At 31.2% G+C, this 18186-nt stretch overlaps 1 protein-coding gene across 4 annotated transcripts in view; it reads right to left on the bottom strand.

Annotated features, from left to right (window-relative positions):
- Positions 1–4775: 4775 nt before the first annotated feature.
- The window catches only part of LOC108968923 (small conductance calcium-activated potassium channel protein), a 155665-nt gene continuing 142254 nt past the window's right edge, over positions 4776–18186 (bottom strand). For all 4 annotated transcript variants that reach the window (XM_018933280.1, XM_018933282.1, XM_018933281.1 and 1 more), the window contains 4 exons: positions 15551–15620; positions 10487–10588; positions 10216–10382; positions 4776–9446 (listed from right to left, as the gene is read on the bottom strand). In XM_018933280.1, the coding sequence (XP_018788825.1) occupies positions 9278–9446; positions 10216–10382; positions 10487–10588; positions 15551–15620 (508 nt within the window). In that variant the 3' untranslated portion in view covers positions 4776–9277. The remainder of the gene's footprint in view (positions 9447–10215; positions 10383–10486; positions 10589–15550; positions 15621–18186) is intronic.

Raw genomic sequence — 18186 nt, 5'->3', positions numbered from 1 at the left:
GAAATATTTAAGGAGTGAAACGTCAAGTAGAGGATGGGAATGTAATAACCCTGATAGACGAGCAAAATTAATGCGCCTTAAGCAACGCTAATGCGCATTGAAATTTTATGGTGACAGACTTGTGCATTTAGACAGCTGATCGTGAAATTTGCTTATTGATTAAAAAAAAAGTGAAATAAAAATTAATAAGAGAAGTTATTAATAGAAATTTTGGTATTTTTGGAAAATCAATATAAATTTAACGAAAAAATTCGTTTATTATTAACCACGTTAAAAGATAATACAGTGAAATTAAAAGCAATAATTGACTGTAATGCGAAAAAAGTTAAGAATATTGGAAAAATGGATAGCAAACTGTGCGATGTTTATTTCTGTCATCTAAAAATATTAAAATTTGTTTTTGTTAATATACGTGCACATAATTTAATTAGCAATATAAAACTGCTTACCTCTGATGCTGTAAACGCAAAGGAGGCAGCAGACATCTGTCAAAAAATAGCCATTTTGTTGCCTACTCAAATTTGGTAAATTCAGCTAAATGCATTACAAACTTGCACCAACTTGGGTGGAATGCGCAAGTAAATGTAAATTAAGCCCGCTAATACATATTAGCGCTGTTGTCTGTCAGGGCTATAAGGTACCTCACATACAATCATCAGTCATATGGACCAAAGTCAGCCGGATATTTGAAAATCCTGGGTCAAGTTTTCGCTCAAATTTATCCATTTTAGGCACAAAGGTACACTGTCATGATTAAAACACGTTTTCCCAATTTCAGTGAGATAACTCAAATATTGGCTGACTGGAGGCTCAGCGAAGTATTGGCCCAATTTTTGATATACAGACACCGATATTTTCGGTCGAAAGTCAGCTATAGACGCCGGGGTCCACATATTCGGTACCCATTTTGGTCAAAAGGTACCATACTTTAAGGTAACTATTACTGCAAAATTTTATTCCGTTAAATTAATTACTTCTTGATTTGTGTACTGGAAAGTAAAAAAATCAAATGGAATTTTAAATTAAGTTGTAAGTAGGCGTGGTTGTAGTCCGATTTTGCCCCTTTAACATTGTAACATAGGAATGTTAGAAAAATTATACGTATTAAATTTAGTCGAAATCGGTAGGTCGGTTGGTGAGTGACCGAGTTTACCTTCCGATTTCCTCAAATTTCACACTGTCGGTAGGGATTTTTAAAATATTCATGCTTAGCATATTTGCTTGATGTTGCTTTAGTGGCTTAGGCCCATCTGCGAACTCGAAATACATCTGTACATGCGTTACTTCGAGTATGTGAGGTGGTTCTTACCTGGATGATATTCATTTCAATTTAGAGAGAATTAAAGGTTTAAACTATTATTTTATGTAAACTGTTTTTTATTCAATGAAACTAATTGTATAGGTAAATATAACTATATCTATTATACTACGCTTTTAATGTTTTACTCGTAGTACTCTTGCTCGATGATGTTACTATAATTTTACAAATCTTCTGTTCTCTGGATTTCTTATTCTAAATTTAAGCAATCGCAGTTGCTCTTATGCTGCTGTTTAAAATTAAAATTAAATTAAAATAGGGCTACATACTCGTATAATGGTTTGCTTAATCATGAGGTGTTACATGTACATAGATTTGTAAATATTATTTTGCATACACACTCATGTACATACGGATAAGAACATAAATTTAATGTACTAAAAAGCAAACTAATGTAAAAATGTGTATATGTGTGAAATCTGAATAAAAAACGCATCTTGAATATACAAGTATGTGTATGTGGCTATTAAGTACTCGTGAAATTAAATATTTATATCTTTGCGTATAACTAATAGCACTCAATCCTCTTATTTATTTCTTATCTCTCCATACATTTATGCACTGTCTTTTAATTTCTATTCTATTTATTTTTTCTACGTACATATATTTTGAAAATTTATGTGCCTTTCCAATATCTCGAATTATATTCAGAACAATTTGGATTGTGCTGTATAACAGCAATATGTCAATATACAGTTAACTAAGTAAGTAAATCAGTTGCATTGAGCATAAATTGTATACCCATTTTTATTATTAACCCTATAGTAAGAAGATTGAGTGCATTTTATAAAATACATAAATATTTATCAATTAACAAACAATAAAAGAGTATCTGTTTCGATCCTTAGCTGAATGTTATATGAAAAAAGCAATCAAACAATAATTAAATTGTTTTTATAATAATAAAATTCAGTATTGTTTATTATNGTACTAATAAAGCCGATTGTGAAAATTAAATTTCCTACTCTAAATGTACGCACGGAAATGGATATGAAACTAATAAAATGCCTATGGTTTTTGATTTATTTTCTCATATTTATGTAATATATTCTTATCCTTTAAAAGTTTTGTTTTCGTAAAATCCTAATTTTTAGCAAATATAGGCACCCTAAATATTAAAGCTTTTGCAAAACACTTTTACCTAATACAGAGTAACAATATTTTTTACTTAATTTTATTTTATTTAGTTTATTTTCAACATTTAGCTTTTCTTTAATTACGTTTTAGTTTATCTAACCATTTTTAACAATCTTTGTTTATTTTCTTCGTTTAATTTGCAGAATTATATAGGTTGCTCTCTTCAAGTCCTTTCGTGTATATCTTAATAAATTTTTTTCTACTTCGTTATGTTTGCTTTTTGCTAAGTTCCATATAATGAGTTATGTTATTCTATATACTAATATAAATTGTTAGCTGGTATTTAAATAAAAATTACAATTCGTTAATCAGAAATTGGGGATCCGTTATTTTACAGTTTTCTTTGCTTAAAGATTTATTTGTCCTTCATTAAACATATGTATATTGAAAAGAGAATTTAGTGTTGTTTTTATTTTCGGGTATTTATGAGATTATATAATAACTCAAATTTAGCGGTTATGTTAAGTTATCACAAATATTAATGAATCCAAGTAGAATTTGGTTCAAAATTGTTCAAAAAAGCATAAATACAGTTTCACTGAATTCCATTTCAAAATACGCAACAAGATCGAAAATACTTTTCTTTCTAATTTGAAACACTAATCACGGCACATACCGTATTTAATGGTAAAATATTAATAGTAAGAAAGTAGTATTAAAGACGATTTTTTTATCATTGCAATAAATGTTGAAATTATGAATTATTTACCCAATATGGATAAATGTAGGTTAGGTTTTTGTTACTTGAAAAGCATTACAAATAACATTCATATATCAATGTTCAAGTCTCGAATATAGTTTTTAAACTATTGCAAATGGTAACTAGTAATATCTTTGAAGAGAAATCGTTTTATATATAAAAATATAGGGAGCACTACTGCTTCTGTGTTGAAAATTAAGTGAATGACGTAAAAGTTAAATCTTCACCAATTTGAGTACAGCACAATTAAATAATTGGAAAACTTAGTTTCTAGATCCATGATGTAAATTCAGAAAATTATACAAAATATCTAGGTATTATTCGAAATCAATGTGCGTTTTGAGAGTTATGAGTTATGTGCGTGGGTATCATCGCCGACCAATGCTTTGAAATTTTGAAGATAAATACAATTTTACTGTTTTCGAACAAAAATTTACGCATTTAAATATTGTTTTTAATTTATTATTTTTATATCAGTTGAAGTAGTGTTAAAATTTAAGAATACTTTTTAATAAAGTTCAAACTAAATGCTTTTAATAAGTGTATTTAATTAATTACATTGATAATCTTAAGGTTTTCTATAAAAGTTTTTACAATAAGATGTAGTAAATTCGACTCTTGATTTTTTTCTGAATATATGACCGATTACGGGGTTTGTCTATTTGTTAAACATGCTTTTAGGTATTCAACATTTTTGAAACCCAGACATTAGTGCTCATAAGAGTTTAAAGCTGGTATTGAGTATTTATTTACGTTAATGGTTGATAAAGCTTTTTTAGCCACAGTCTTGATTAATTAAATTTAATTGTTTGTGAATTACTTTCATATGCATTTCAATGATGAGTTGTTTGCATTTTGACGGGTTGTAATATATTTATATGCAGTACAATTGCGGTCGAATTTTAAAAACACAGATTAATTTTAATACATATAAAATACAAATGTATACACGCGCTTACTCCTCGATGATTTTTTTTTTTAGGCAAAATGAGTTTAAAGTATGAAAATGGTATTAATCAATGCAGATAAAAATCAATTAATAAAAAAATTATTTAACTTTTTAAGAACTGTTTCAACAATAATTAATTAATTTACATTACTGCATACATAACTAACATGTACACCTCTGCAAGATGTTTGATCAAATTGAACTCAAGACACGTTAAATTGGTTGTTTGAGGATATAAGACACATAAGATGCAGATAACGGCAATCATGCTAGATCTGCGGTACGTTCGTTCAATATTTGTGCTCCAAAAGGAATTTTTGATTGACCGGTATTTTGAAGATCGTAACATTTTTTAATTTTTTGTGACGGTCCTAGTGGCAGCATTATTGATTGATTAAAATTTAATTAATATTAATTTAAATTAAATTAAAAATTATTGAAACATTTAAAACGGTGAGATATCATTTGAATTTATATAAATTTAAACGGTGTTTGAGACTGCTTGAGGGCCAGCTGCATTTCAAAAGCACCAGCAATAAACGAATGAATTTCAAAAAGATATGTACCCTTTGATTTCAGGGGTCCAAGTATGTGTGTGTACATAAATATGTGTAAAATGTTAAAAATATCAACTTGTGTGGCTATCAATAAAGTTGGATTGAATGTATTATATCTAACCTACGAGTTATGCAGGGCGACTAGGGTATAGTTGCTAATCTTTAACTATAATTTGTTTTGTATATGGTTATTGACCTAGTATATTTGAAAATGAACATTAAAGCGCTTTTCTACATTTTTGGGAACCACTTTTTATAGTATTTGTTAGAAATGATCAAATTTATGCAATAAATACTCCAATGATACAGAAAGAAATGGAGAACAATGAACTTCATTGAAATTTAGATATATTTGTTTAACAGGTTTGAAAATTTCTGGGCATTATATATTTAAAGAAAGTTTTCGTACTTCACTGATTTGTTTGTACACATTTATTTCACATTATATAAGTATATTAATTCAATATCTAACTTCTTGTTCAATTCTATTTATTCACACAATGACAAGACGGATGCACGCTGACAAATAACCAGTGTTGCAATCGGACAATAAAATTTTTTTCAGATTTCTCTTCTCTTGAGAACCAACCAGGGTTATTTTTATAAAGCGCAGCTGAAGCTGCGCAAAAAACTGACAACACGCCATGTTGGACCGATTAAGGTTATTTTTTTGAAGAGCGGATGAAGACCGCCGAAAAGTTAAAAATTGATTAATTTCCTGGTAATTTTGGTATAATATAACATAATGTTATATATAAGGTAACACTAGCTATCAGTTTGTAACCGTTTTGTTATTGAACAATAGGTTCAATATTGAGTAAAAGATATTTTGCAATTTATAACAATCGAATTAGTGAAGTGTTAGTGGATATAATAGTGGAAAATATAAAATATATTTAAAATCGAAAAAATACAATTTTCAAACAGTTGAAATTTTCAACTTTAAATCTAAATATCTACAAATAACTATACGTTTTCCAGGGTTATATCTATTCTTGATCTGGAGAATCTCCTCTGTCTGCCAACACCCATTTTAACTGCTGATCAGTATTTTATAAAATAAAAATATTATGAATTATAAACATTCCAAAACACGCAGAATAGTACTGGTCTTGAACAGTTTGAGCAGTAATATTAGCTGACTGAATTTGACATTCCTTTAAACTATAACAAAGGTTATCGGTGACACATAATACACCAAAAGTGGGGAATGTCTTCTCATATCCTACTAACTATACTCGCGCCAGTCGCCATACATAATAGGATGAGAAGGATTTTCTATAGTAAATTGATTAGTTAAAATAAGAATTGTGTGGTTTCAGTAAGCAGCGAAATATGGATTTTCGTTAATTAAAGTTCATACATCTTTGTTTATCTAAATGTTTTGTTATTACTTATATAAGTCTTTTTTCCTTTTCCTTAAAAAGGTTAAATTGTATTTAAATATTTTGTCTACAAAATCACACGAATAAAATTGTACAGATTTCACTCACACTATCATTATAACAAACATTCATTTTATTTAGGTCTTACATACTATACAATAAATATTTTTTACTAAGAACTACATACGAGTACAAATGTTGAGAATTTTTTTTATTTGGGACCAGGTTTGCAAACCGGTGTCAAACCTGTTAATCCACATTTTCTGTATTAATGGAACCAAAATAAAACTGTTACAAAATTTATAATTTTAATTGTGTAAACATGTCACACTAATTAGTAATCGTATATACAAATTGGTACGTCTGTCCTTCAAATGCTATTTGAGACAAAATAATTATAATGTAAGTATGGGTATACATACATACATATGTATGTAGGCTATGTTATTTTATACATTCGGAAATTTCTTGACTGATAGTGGGGTATTTTTCATCTTCCCTCTTGAGTTACAAAACAATTAAAAAAGTACACCTCAACAAAATATTACTTGTTAAATTTCAGGTGATGAAACTTTTTCAGGGCTTTAATTCACTTGTAGTTGTATTTAAAATGTACATCTGTACATGTGTGTTGAATATAATGGATTTTAAGTCGATCGTTGCTTACTGAAGTTGATAATAATAATATATTATATTTTTTTATTGAGGTCCCCTGGAATAACTATACATACATAAGTAGCCTAATCAGTGAAGTTATTTAAGTGGAAGTTGGAAATCATTCGACGAAAACCAATTTGGGGCGATAAACAAAACGAGTGTTAAAAGAATTAGAATTAGTCTACTATTTGCTCGATGTTGTTACGTCTTTTCCATATATCCTTTGTTATACTTATGAATACACGATAATTACTTCAGGTCTTTGTACTTTTGAATTTTAACGAAAAAATATTACAAAACTGGAGTTGAACGATCCAAATTTTGGGTTTTAAGTTTACTAAGTTAAGTTTCTGTATCAATTCATTGATTTTGTTGTGTTTAATATAAATCTCATTATCATCATCTTTTACTACTCCACAACATACTGAATTATATGTTTAGCTTTTTTTAATAACTTTATAGAACCCTTGGTTTGGTATAGAAGTAAAGCAATTATTTTCGAGATATTGAGTTATAAGTGAAAAAGTAATTTCTCCGTTTTTCGTTCAGTTCTTCTCCAAAATCGAAATATTTGCTTCGAAGTTCGAAATAAGTTTTGCTCTCTTCACAATGTTCATCATAATCAAAGACCTCAACCAAATTACCTAATGCGATTTTAAGCCACCAACTTAGTACATACATATAGTATGTATATCTGTTTTCATAGCGTTTAATTGTTTCCCCTTGAAGCGGGCGCCCATTGGAGCCTCGATTATGCGAAAATGTTCTCCCTGCTCATCAGATTCGCTTAAGAACTGCTTTTCTAACCAATTGAGGGGAACATGCAGTAAATGAACCTCGCTTTCGAAAAGGCTTCTATCAGAATATTTACATATTTACCATAATAAACATGAAAGTGTTTGTCAATAACATTAATGATAATTGTCTTTAATGCACTACAAACAATGCCAGTATTAGCAAGATCTTCACCACCTCACACTTGGACCTTATACTAAAAAATATACGACAATACTATTACAAGAAAAATCACAACCCTTACAACAACAATATCGAATTTCTTAAATTTTCACTTATAGCATCTGTCATATACACAAGCCTGACAGACAAATGTTTCACCTCTTTGGAACAAGAAGAAATTTTCTGACTCAATTCGTTTGGTCCAATGCCCCTAAAAAAAAAAAAGAAAAGGTTTTTGCCGTATAGTGCAATTAAAAATGCTCATTATATTATATTGACATTTTTAGTATTTAGTAAATGAAAATACATATCTTTTTGATAACTTTTCGTTGATGTATTTTCCTCAATTACGCTTATGAAACATATGTATCTCCAGATTTTAAAAGATGTAAGTAAGATGTTTCTGTGATTGTGCTCTGCTGGACGTTTTAGGACCAAGTGCCCGCAAGAATCCACTTTAGTCGATTAATTAAGAGGTTTCGGGCTGTGCATACCATATACCCGTATATTTCGCATGGAAAACAGAACCATGATGGAATCATAAGCAAGTGTACCACTATCAATTCAGCAGGTAATATTTTTGGGGAAAATTTTTCAGCAACAAAAACATTCTAGTAATATTATTAAGATTATTATTGAAAAATAAATCAATTAAATAAATTTCGTTTCAATCCAAAAAATGTATGTATGTACGATTCGTAGAACATTTCCAGATTTAATATACTTGTACATATGTATGTAACACGTATGTAAGTAAAAGTAAAGGGAATTTGAACAGAGTAGATGAAAATATTGAACAAGTTCAACCAAAATTTTAACAAGAACCATTTTTGGATGTATGGTATTTTTACCATGCGCTGGAAGCTTTAACAATATACTTAACTGTTGTAGATAAATCTCATTTCGTACTTTCTTTGCAGCGTTTCTTTAATTTATGAATATGTACAAGTATAAAGTATATAAAAACACATAATTACGGTTGAATTATCCATATACACATATACTATATATGGGAAAAACATAAGTTTATGTAAGTACGTTCATGTTTCTAAGATTACTTTTGTTGACCGATCATTATAAATTAAAAATTATCTAAATATGTTAACGCAATGTTAGATGTGTATATACATGTATGAATAGAACTATGTGATATCTTAAATTGTTAGTTCGCTTTCATTTCGAAGAAGCCTTAAAGTAGTCCGTTTTCGAAATGAAATCGTTAGAATTAGTGCTATTACCACTATTTATAAAGCTATAGCTATTATATAGACGTTGTCTCTTCCTGGTAAATTTATTGGTAGCCATGGTCGCGGCTGTTGTGCATATGGTTGGTGATGCTGAGTGCGCTTCTTGTAGTTGTGTTGTCGTTAATGAACTATCCGGCGAATCTTGTATGGTTGTTTCGGCGTCTTCGGAAATTGTAGTCTCCATGATTAATTGTAAAGCATTGGGAACTCTTCGGCCGACATTTGATGATAAATCGGAATTGCATTTGACCCCGGCAATAATATTTTCTGGTTTTGCAATATTTAACTTGGGTGACGTTAGAAATAGTGGTGTCGTAATGGTAGGCATTTCGATATTTGTGACGGGCATGGAGCACTCAATTTCTTCTATTCAGCTGCCATATTTATTGGAAGATGCGTAGCTATTAACTGCGGCAGATCCATTCGATGGCATGTGAGTATCAGGCACTAAATGTGGAGTTCTACTAGATACAGGTGGCAAAATAGGACTGGTTGGCCAATGGTATGTTGCAGCAACATTATTGGATGAGGGAACACTTCTATGCAAAAAGCAAGCAGTTTGATCACGGTTAATAACATTAAATATACTGATTTATTTAAAAAAATGATCAAAAGTTTGTTGGTTTTAAGTATGATTTTTTGCAGGGCAGATATCTGTACTAACAGTTACTCTAAATTTATCAAACTATCTACAGTATTTTAATCCAGCAAAGTACTTAAATTAGAAAATCGTGTTCGGTAAACAACTTCGGTAACTAATAATGTACATTATCCTGATTCTCATTCTTTAGAAACGAGTTTTACTTCATTATAATATTATTAAATGCTGTTTTTGAAAAGGCATGTCATTCAGTTTGCCATTTGGGTTTGTATTTAAAACTGGTGGTTTACTTTTGAATCATCCTGTATCACAGGCTATGTGACAGACAATGGACTTTCTTTTTTTGTAAGAGTAAATTCATACCGCGCTGGAAAATTTCTAGAGAGATCACAAGGGCTTAGGGCTGTTATGATTGGCTTGACGAACCATTCAGGGATGGATAAAAATCACTTCTTAGGTGTTAATTGGTCACATTTGATCACTCTTCTTTATCTAGAATATTACATTAATATGTAATAAATTTATATTTAACCGATTCACAAGAAACAAGAGCCAATGCGAGAATTTCTATTCGAGCACTGCTTTTCTTCAAGTATTTTTCTGCATGAAAGTGTAAAATTTTGTGGAAGTGGATAGGGAGGAAACCGAAAACTTAAGTGCAAGGAGAAGCATTTGCACATACATGAGAAACACAATTCTACACAAACCTTGAGTGGGGAAATAACATCGGAGACGCGTTGAAGAGGGACTGTGGCGATGCCTGGACTGAAGTAGCTGCTGCATCTGGATGTAGAAAGTTCTTGCGTTGTTCTATCCTTTCTTGATGTTGAGTTAGACAACGAGATATTACGTCAGGTAAGCTCTCTAAATGATCCTACAATGACAAATTACACAACAAATTTACATATTACATAATTGTACACTACATATAAATATGTACATATATGTTGAAATTGGTTTTGATAATTTTTAATATACCTGCAATGCTTGCAATTTGTCCTCTAAATTTGTGAGTCGCTCTTCAATAGCATCTTGACGACTTGACATGTCCGAAATAATCTCGTAGACAGTGTTTTGAGTCTAAAATATTGTTAATGTCTTGTTATTCAATTGGCTTACTTATATTTGCAAAAAAATTATAATTGGAAGTGTAAGCTAACACAATTCGACAAAATACATGAGGGAATATTTATCGCTACCCACTACAAGAATGATAAACCACAGTTAGAGTAATTTAAACACGCCACTAACAGTCTGCGTCGCTTCTGTCACTTTGCGCTGCCGTCGTCGAGACGTCAGAATACTAAATATAAGTTTAGAATTAAGCTTCCCATTTAATTCGGTTATTAATTGAGCAGGATCGTTAATTGTAAACAAACTAAAAGTTTAAAATAATTAAAAGTTAGTTAACTTGTATAATCGTCTTTTCGTTGACCTATAAGGTTGTAGTGATAGAATATAGGTATTAGATCATATTAAATCATATTATGAGCTTTCATGATAAATCGTTATTAGCATCAATATAACTAATTGGGCATCATCCAATGGTATCCGTATGATCCAGGAGTTTCTTGTATACATTTGTGTCAAAGAATATGAATTAGTCCGTTTATTAAAATCTATAACATCCGCGGAGCCCACGAATGTAATGTACAATATAGCTCGGATATACGTAACTCATTTGAAGTGAATAAACGTCATGTTTTTAATAATAAATTATTTTTAATCCCAGCTTAATTTTTACTTTAGCTATTTCATTCAATATAACCCTATAGTGTATGGATTATAAAAAGTTCGGAATATAGTACTCTAGGTAGCCGATTCTAGTATTTCTAATAATTAAAATCTAAAATCTCGTAGAGTATTATCACCTGACTGTCTTCGAATGGAAAAGCCACCAACCAGATCGATCATGTTATAATAGGCAGAAGACACGTCTCCAGTGTTCCAAACGTGAGTACATTCCGAGGTCCTATCATCAACTCAGACCACCATCTAACGCACGTACATAAACACAAGGAAGGTTCGACGTCAAGAAGCTGCAATCACAACGATTTTCTACTCGACTTGCACTCCTGCTCTCTGAGAGCACTCATAAACAAGTCGGTATTAGGGAACTGTGGGACGGCATTTCAAGCTCCTTACGTACAACTGCAACTGAAACCATATGTTTTCGCAAAATGCAAAAGAACAGCTGGAACGACGATGAGTGACGTGGCGCAGCGGAGAGAAAACAGACTGTGGAAAGTTACGATCGACCACAACACGAATGAGATGAAATGCTTGACTATGAAGAGCTTGACAAGCTGGCCGACAGGGGTAATGCTCGAAAATTCTATGAAAAAATGCGGCGACAAACAGAAGGTTTCAAGAACGGGACATACACATGGGGAACCCCCAGAGGTGACCTAGTAACCGATGCCCAGAGCATACTTAAATTATGGAAGGAACACTTCTCCAGCCTGCTGAATGGTAGTGAACGCACAACGCCAGCAGAAGGCGAACTCGATTCCCCAATCGATGATGACGGAGCAGATGTTCCATTGCTCGAATATGATGAAGTTCGAACAGCAATTACACATCTGAGGAACAACAAAGCGGCGGGGCAGACCTGAAAAATCCACTAATGACCAGATTTTCCACATGCGCCAAATCTTGGAAAAGACCCGTGAGAAGAGAAGCAGCATGAAAAAGAGCTACCTTTATTCTGAGATGTCTAAATTTGGTATCCTCTCACGTCACTATTGACAGTCATAACTTCGAAGTCGTTGATAATTTCATCTATCTTGGAACCAGTAACAACACCACCAACAATGTCAGCCTGAACATCCAACGTAGAATAACTCTTGCCAACAGGTGCTACTTCGGACTGAGTAGGCAATGGAGAAGTAAAGTGCTCTCTCGAAGAACAAAAACTAAACTCTACAAGTCATTCATTATTTCCGTCCTACTATATGATGCAGAATCATGGACAATGACAACATCTGATGAGTCAAAGTTACGAGTTTTCGAGAGAAAGGTTTTGCGAAAGATTTATCGTTCTTCGCTCGTTCGCCACGGCGAATATCGCATTCGATGAAACGATGAGCTGTATGAGATATAAGACGATATTGACATAGTTCAGCGAATTAAAAGATGTATTTTCTATATGTATCTATTCAGAGATAAAAGTATTTTACAACTTCATTTGATAGAATTTCGATTTATAGTTATTAACATCAAAAACGAATTGAACTAATATTTAGTGTATGCAAATCTATCGCATAGGAGAGTCTTATAAAAAGAGTTATATGGCAATGGAAATGATCTATAACTTTTGTATACACGTGAAAGACATAACTTCAAAATATATGTGAAAATTCATATAATTCAGTTTTAGAGTTTTTTTTTATCTTGTACAAAACTTTGTTATTTTCATTTTATTTGGTATGATCGAACCTTCTTATATCCTCAAAAATCTGTTTTTCTTTTTTAATTTAAAATATTTACTTTTTCTCTTTATATTGCATAATATCGGAAATAGAACCTAATTTTCAATCAAAAATTTCAAGTCAAAACTGTTTCTTTTTTGTTTCTTCTTCTACTTCTTTAATGACATAGACACCGCTTACGCTGTTATAGTCGACTTAGCATCAGCCGAAGCTGTTTTTTACTCATTCATTTGGGGCGTTTTTACGTGGCGGGTCGCAAATCCAGCGCACAACCCTTCATCTACCCTTAATTTCGTAGTACATATGATATGTATAATGAAACATCAGTAAAAAATCAGTTTTAAATCGAATTTTGAACAGCTTTAACTTTTTTTCAATTTCCCCGAATTAAATTTTTTGGTTAAATTAAACTTAAAATTTCACCTTTCCAACACTATATGGTGTGGCACAATGTGATTGGTAGCACTGGTGATATACGACTGCACCGACATCTATTGACAAAATATGAAAAGACTTTTTTCGACTATTCAATATTTTAAATTAAAAGAAGTAAGGAAGTGCTAAGTTCGGGTGCAACCGAACATTTTATATTATATTTTATATTGCAATTTGCAAGAAATAAAGCCAGGGAAATACTTTAAGATGTAAAACGTCAACCAGAGGACAGGATTCCAGGCAATTTTTTATATAGTACATATACCTTATATAACTCATACACTGACCGACAAATTCGGCATACTATTTGTTAGAGAATCGAAATTCTTACGTACGTAGTATATGGGAGTTGGGGTAGTATTGTCCCGATTTTATGTATTATACACTAAAAAATTTTCCATATGTTTAAGGTATCTCACATACAATCACCAATCATATGGAGCAAGGTCAGCCGGATGTTCGAAAATCCTGGTAATGATTATATGGGGGCTAGGTCAAGTTTTCGCCCAATTGTGTCTATTTTAGGCGCTATGATATATGAATGAGAAAAATATGTTATGTAATCTTCAGTGAGATAACTCAAATGTTGGGCGTATATCCAGCATAAAGTCACCTGGAAATTCGAAAATCTTTATATTAGGTATATGGTCGCTCAGGGAAGTATTGGCATGATTCAACACATCTTTGATGCACAGAATTATTATTGTTAGCAATGGATTCTATCTCAATTTCGATTGGATATCTCACATATTGACAGATATTTTCGGACAAATGTCAATTATAGATACTGGGGTCAACATATTCGCTACCAATTACTGCAAAATTTTATTCCGTCATACTAATTACTTCTTGATTTATGTACTGTAAAGTGAAAGAATCAAATGGAATTGTGTTATATGGGTAGTAGGCGTAATTGGTTCTCATAAATCACTTTCGTTTTATCTCGTAAGTAAAATTTAATGTCTCTGGCGTAATGCGTTATTGTTTTATCGCGCTTTTAGTAGTTTTGAACAGTAGCGTGGGGGTTATCTTCCGAGCATAAAAATTTTTGATGTTTTAACTTTTGTGGTTTAAGAGATATATGCAGTAAATATATTAAAGGGTGGGGCCACGCCCACTTTTTCTAAAAATTTTACCCACACGTGCCCTTTTCTACTGCAATCCCCTGTGCCAAATTACAGTTTTATATCTTAATTTAGTGCTTAGTTATGGCACTTTGTAGACATCGGGAACCTGTATACGAAGTTTCATCAAAACATCTCATTTTTTACTCAAGTTTATATATATAACCCATCTATATCATTCCGATTTATATGATACGTACAACCGAGAGGTGTACAAAATAATATTACTCTGTAGCAACAAGCTGAAAGAGCACAAAAATACGATTTGAAGGTAAGTTCAAACCAAATTAAAAATATTTTATTTTTTTCTAGAAGATAAAAATCTGAGTTATATGAAAATTTCATATACATTTTGAGGTTGTGTCGTAAAAGGATGTAAATAAAAGGATTTAAGTAAAAGGATGTAATAAAGAAACCAACTGTCGCTGTGATCAGGGATAATAATAACTAAGAACGAATTAATTAAAAACCAAAAATTCCAAAGAAAAATGGAGTCACATCTATAGAGAACGCGATGCATTGTTATAATTTTACAAACTAAAGCTGATCTTTGCACGGGATATCGAAGAAGAAGGTGAGGAAGTTACTGACGAAGACACAGAAGAGGCGAGTTAAGCCTTGCGTAAGACGAAATTAAAGAAACCCATGCGTTCATCAGGTCTGTCAGTCCACAATAATGGATTTACTGCATTCCATTAAATTAGTTTATACAAATTTTTCACATCCTTAACGTTCCTTTCTCGACTTAAATCATTTTTGCCGATGCTTATGTACAGACATACTATGCCAATTTATCTATTTATATTCGATTGTAGAAGTTATGGTAGTATAGAAAGAAAACTAAGTACACCTGCATTAAAAAATAACTAAATACGTAGCCTTACTTCATTGAAAGATACACATATCTATGAGCAATGAAAATGTAACCTCTGTGTCAATATTTGAAAAATAAAATACTTGATTATATATACCATATATTATATTATTGTAAGTGGATCAAAATTTAATGTTTAATGTAATGAAGACCAAGTGCTAATTATTTCATCCCTTACCTTCGCCATGTCTGTTATTGTATTGGCATTATCCATTAGTTTTCGTTGATCCATTTTAACCTTTCGTAACCTGTTTGACATCAGAAAAATCGAAAAATTCATTAGACGAAACAATTGTCTACTTACTTAGATATTTTACGAATAATATAAATTTCAATTTATTGCAGTTGAATTTAGTGTTGAAAAAATTGTGTTTTGTTAAAATCCTTTGAAGAACTATTCTTTATATAAATAAAAATGAGTCGCTATGAGTCCATGAAACATTGGGACATCAATAATTGTATTATATGCGTATTTATTTCCAGTGATTTCATAAAAAAATATTAATCTTTAATAATCCAGTGGTTCATTTACAATTCTGCATGTTTTCATAATTAACAGAACATTTTTATTTTATTTCGTCATAAATATTTCCTCCTTGCATTACTAAAAACATTCCCAAACATGATACGACTTTTCCAATAAGGATGATTTGATTTCTAATTATCATTTCGGCTACTTTTAATATGTGGTGATCTGTAATTTTTTACATTGTATTCAGTAATGTTTACAATTTATAAATTATTCAATTTTATTATCAAATAATCGTTCTCTAATTGCAATTTTCGTCGAGCAAGTATTGTTGAAGATCGCAAATTGCCGATTTCAAGACTTTCTCAAGAATTGGGACCATTTCAAGCCACAACCTGGTGGATTTTTAGGTTGCATTTGTATAAAATTGCTCTCATTCAAGAATTGAAGGCATTGGACCGTCACCGGAAACGTCGTGAATTGGTTTATTTTGCCTTGGAATAACTTGAAAATGATACTGATTTTTTTAGAGAAAATCATCTTCTCCGATGTGGCTCATTTTCATCTCAGTGGGGCGGTTAATAAACAAAACTAACGATTATGGTGCGAAGATAATCAACAAATTATTCATAAACAACAATTATATTCACCTAAATTGGCAGTTTGGTGTGATTCAGTCTGTACTTCTTTAGAAATGAGGCGACACTGAGATACTGTTACCGTCAATGGAGAGTGGTATATATTAATTCTAACCAACTATTTATCTACAACATCTGGTTCCAACAAGATGGCGCCAAGTGCCACACAGCATGTGCAACAACCGAATTATTGCGAGGAATTCGATTATTTAAAGAATATATTGGTATGACCTACCACCATTAGACTACCTTTTGTGGGGTTATTTGAAGTCATTGGACTTTATCAATAAACTAGACTGTCTTCAAGCTTTAGAAATCAATAGTGAACGTGCTATTCACACCCTGTTAATTTAGTGGAAAAAGAACTCGAAAAATTTCTTCATCGAATTCATTCCTACAAAATAAGTCTTGAATCAATTAGTATGTTTTTTTTAAAAATCATTTCACTCTTATTGGAAGACCCTGTTAATGATTATAACTGACGTTGAGTAACTAATTTAATTTTAGAGACCCCATATCTAGTTTTTAATGTAAATAGATTATTATAGAATAGAGATTTCAAGAGAATAGCTAAAATTTATAAAATTAAAATTTTAGGAATTATTTTAGAGCCATTACAAAAATATCATATTAATATACACATATTAGTTTATTTAAAATTACCTTTACTTTTGTTTAAAGAACAAAATATTTATTTTTAATATATATCATGATAATTTTTGTTTATGAGTCGGGGAAGCCTTAAGTTTTGTATCTAGAAACAATCAACGACCATGAAATTTATATGACTTCTAACTGAAATTTGAACTATTCACAATTATTTACTTATTTTAAACAGCCGCATATTTCTTTACAATGTTTGGCTTTAATAATGCATGTTAAGACTACTTAATATATCAAATAATATTAAGCGCTTAAGTGTATCCGACATACAACGGGAAACGGAAATATTCTTCACTAAATTTTATTTTATAAAATAGCCGAAACATTTTGAACACTGAACTTTCTTATATGTATTTAAGAGAATAGCTTAACTATATAGAGAAAATGATTTAAAAAGATTGGTTACTAATTTCCATTGATTTACTAAATCTGTAAGTGGATCAGATAAAAAATTTTCTTAAATATAATTCGATTTTAATCTAAGCTAAAAACACCAAACATCAATGGAACGATGAAATATAAAATTCAATCACCTTAAAGTACATATATCACTTACAGTTCCTTGCTTCGACGAAAGTATTCAGCTTAAAACAACTTTTTAATCAATAAATATGTACGCACCCTTATACATATGTACGTCTATATATGTATTTGCATGTACACATGCTCGTTCTAATTTTTGGGACAAATTTGTTGAAAAATACGAAGCAGTTGAAATAAATTTCGTCGTTAAGATTGCAGAAAATCGTATCTCAATCTCATGTTGACCACTAAAACTGGGGATATTTCTGTAGTTTCTAGAAGAACCATCACACAACATGATTAAATATTGTTGTGATAGATAAGTGTGAGAGGTAAAGAAGAAGAAGTAGAGACTTCTGCAATCTTAACACTAACGAAATTGTGGATATTAATATTCAATGTGAAAATTGGAGTTTACATTTTAGTGTAAGTCCACCAACAACACCGACAAGCTTACACAATGTTAATGGGAAAGCAGAGAGACACTTACAATTACTAAAACTAGGGGTAGTAAATGTGTGA

Source organism: Bactrocera latifrons, unplaced genomic scaffold (genome assembly GCF_001853355.1).
Source record: "Bactrocera latifrons isolate USDA-ARS-PBARC rearing strain unplaced genomic scaffold, ASM185335v1 scaffold_233, whole genome shotgun sequence".
Lineage (NCBI taxonomy): Eukaryota > Metazoa > Arthropoda > Insecta > Diptera > Tephritidae > Bactrocera > Bactrocera latifrons.
The sequence above is the reverse complement of the archived record's forward strand: the minus strand, read 5'-3'. Positions and strand labels throughout refer to the sequence as shown.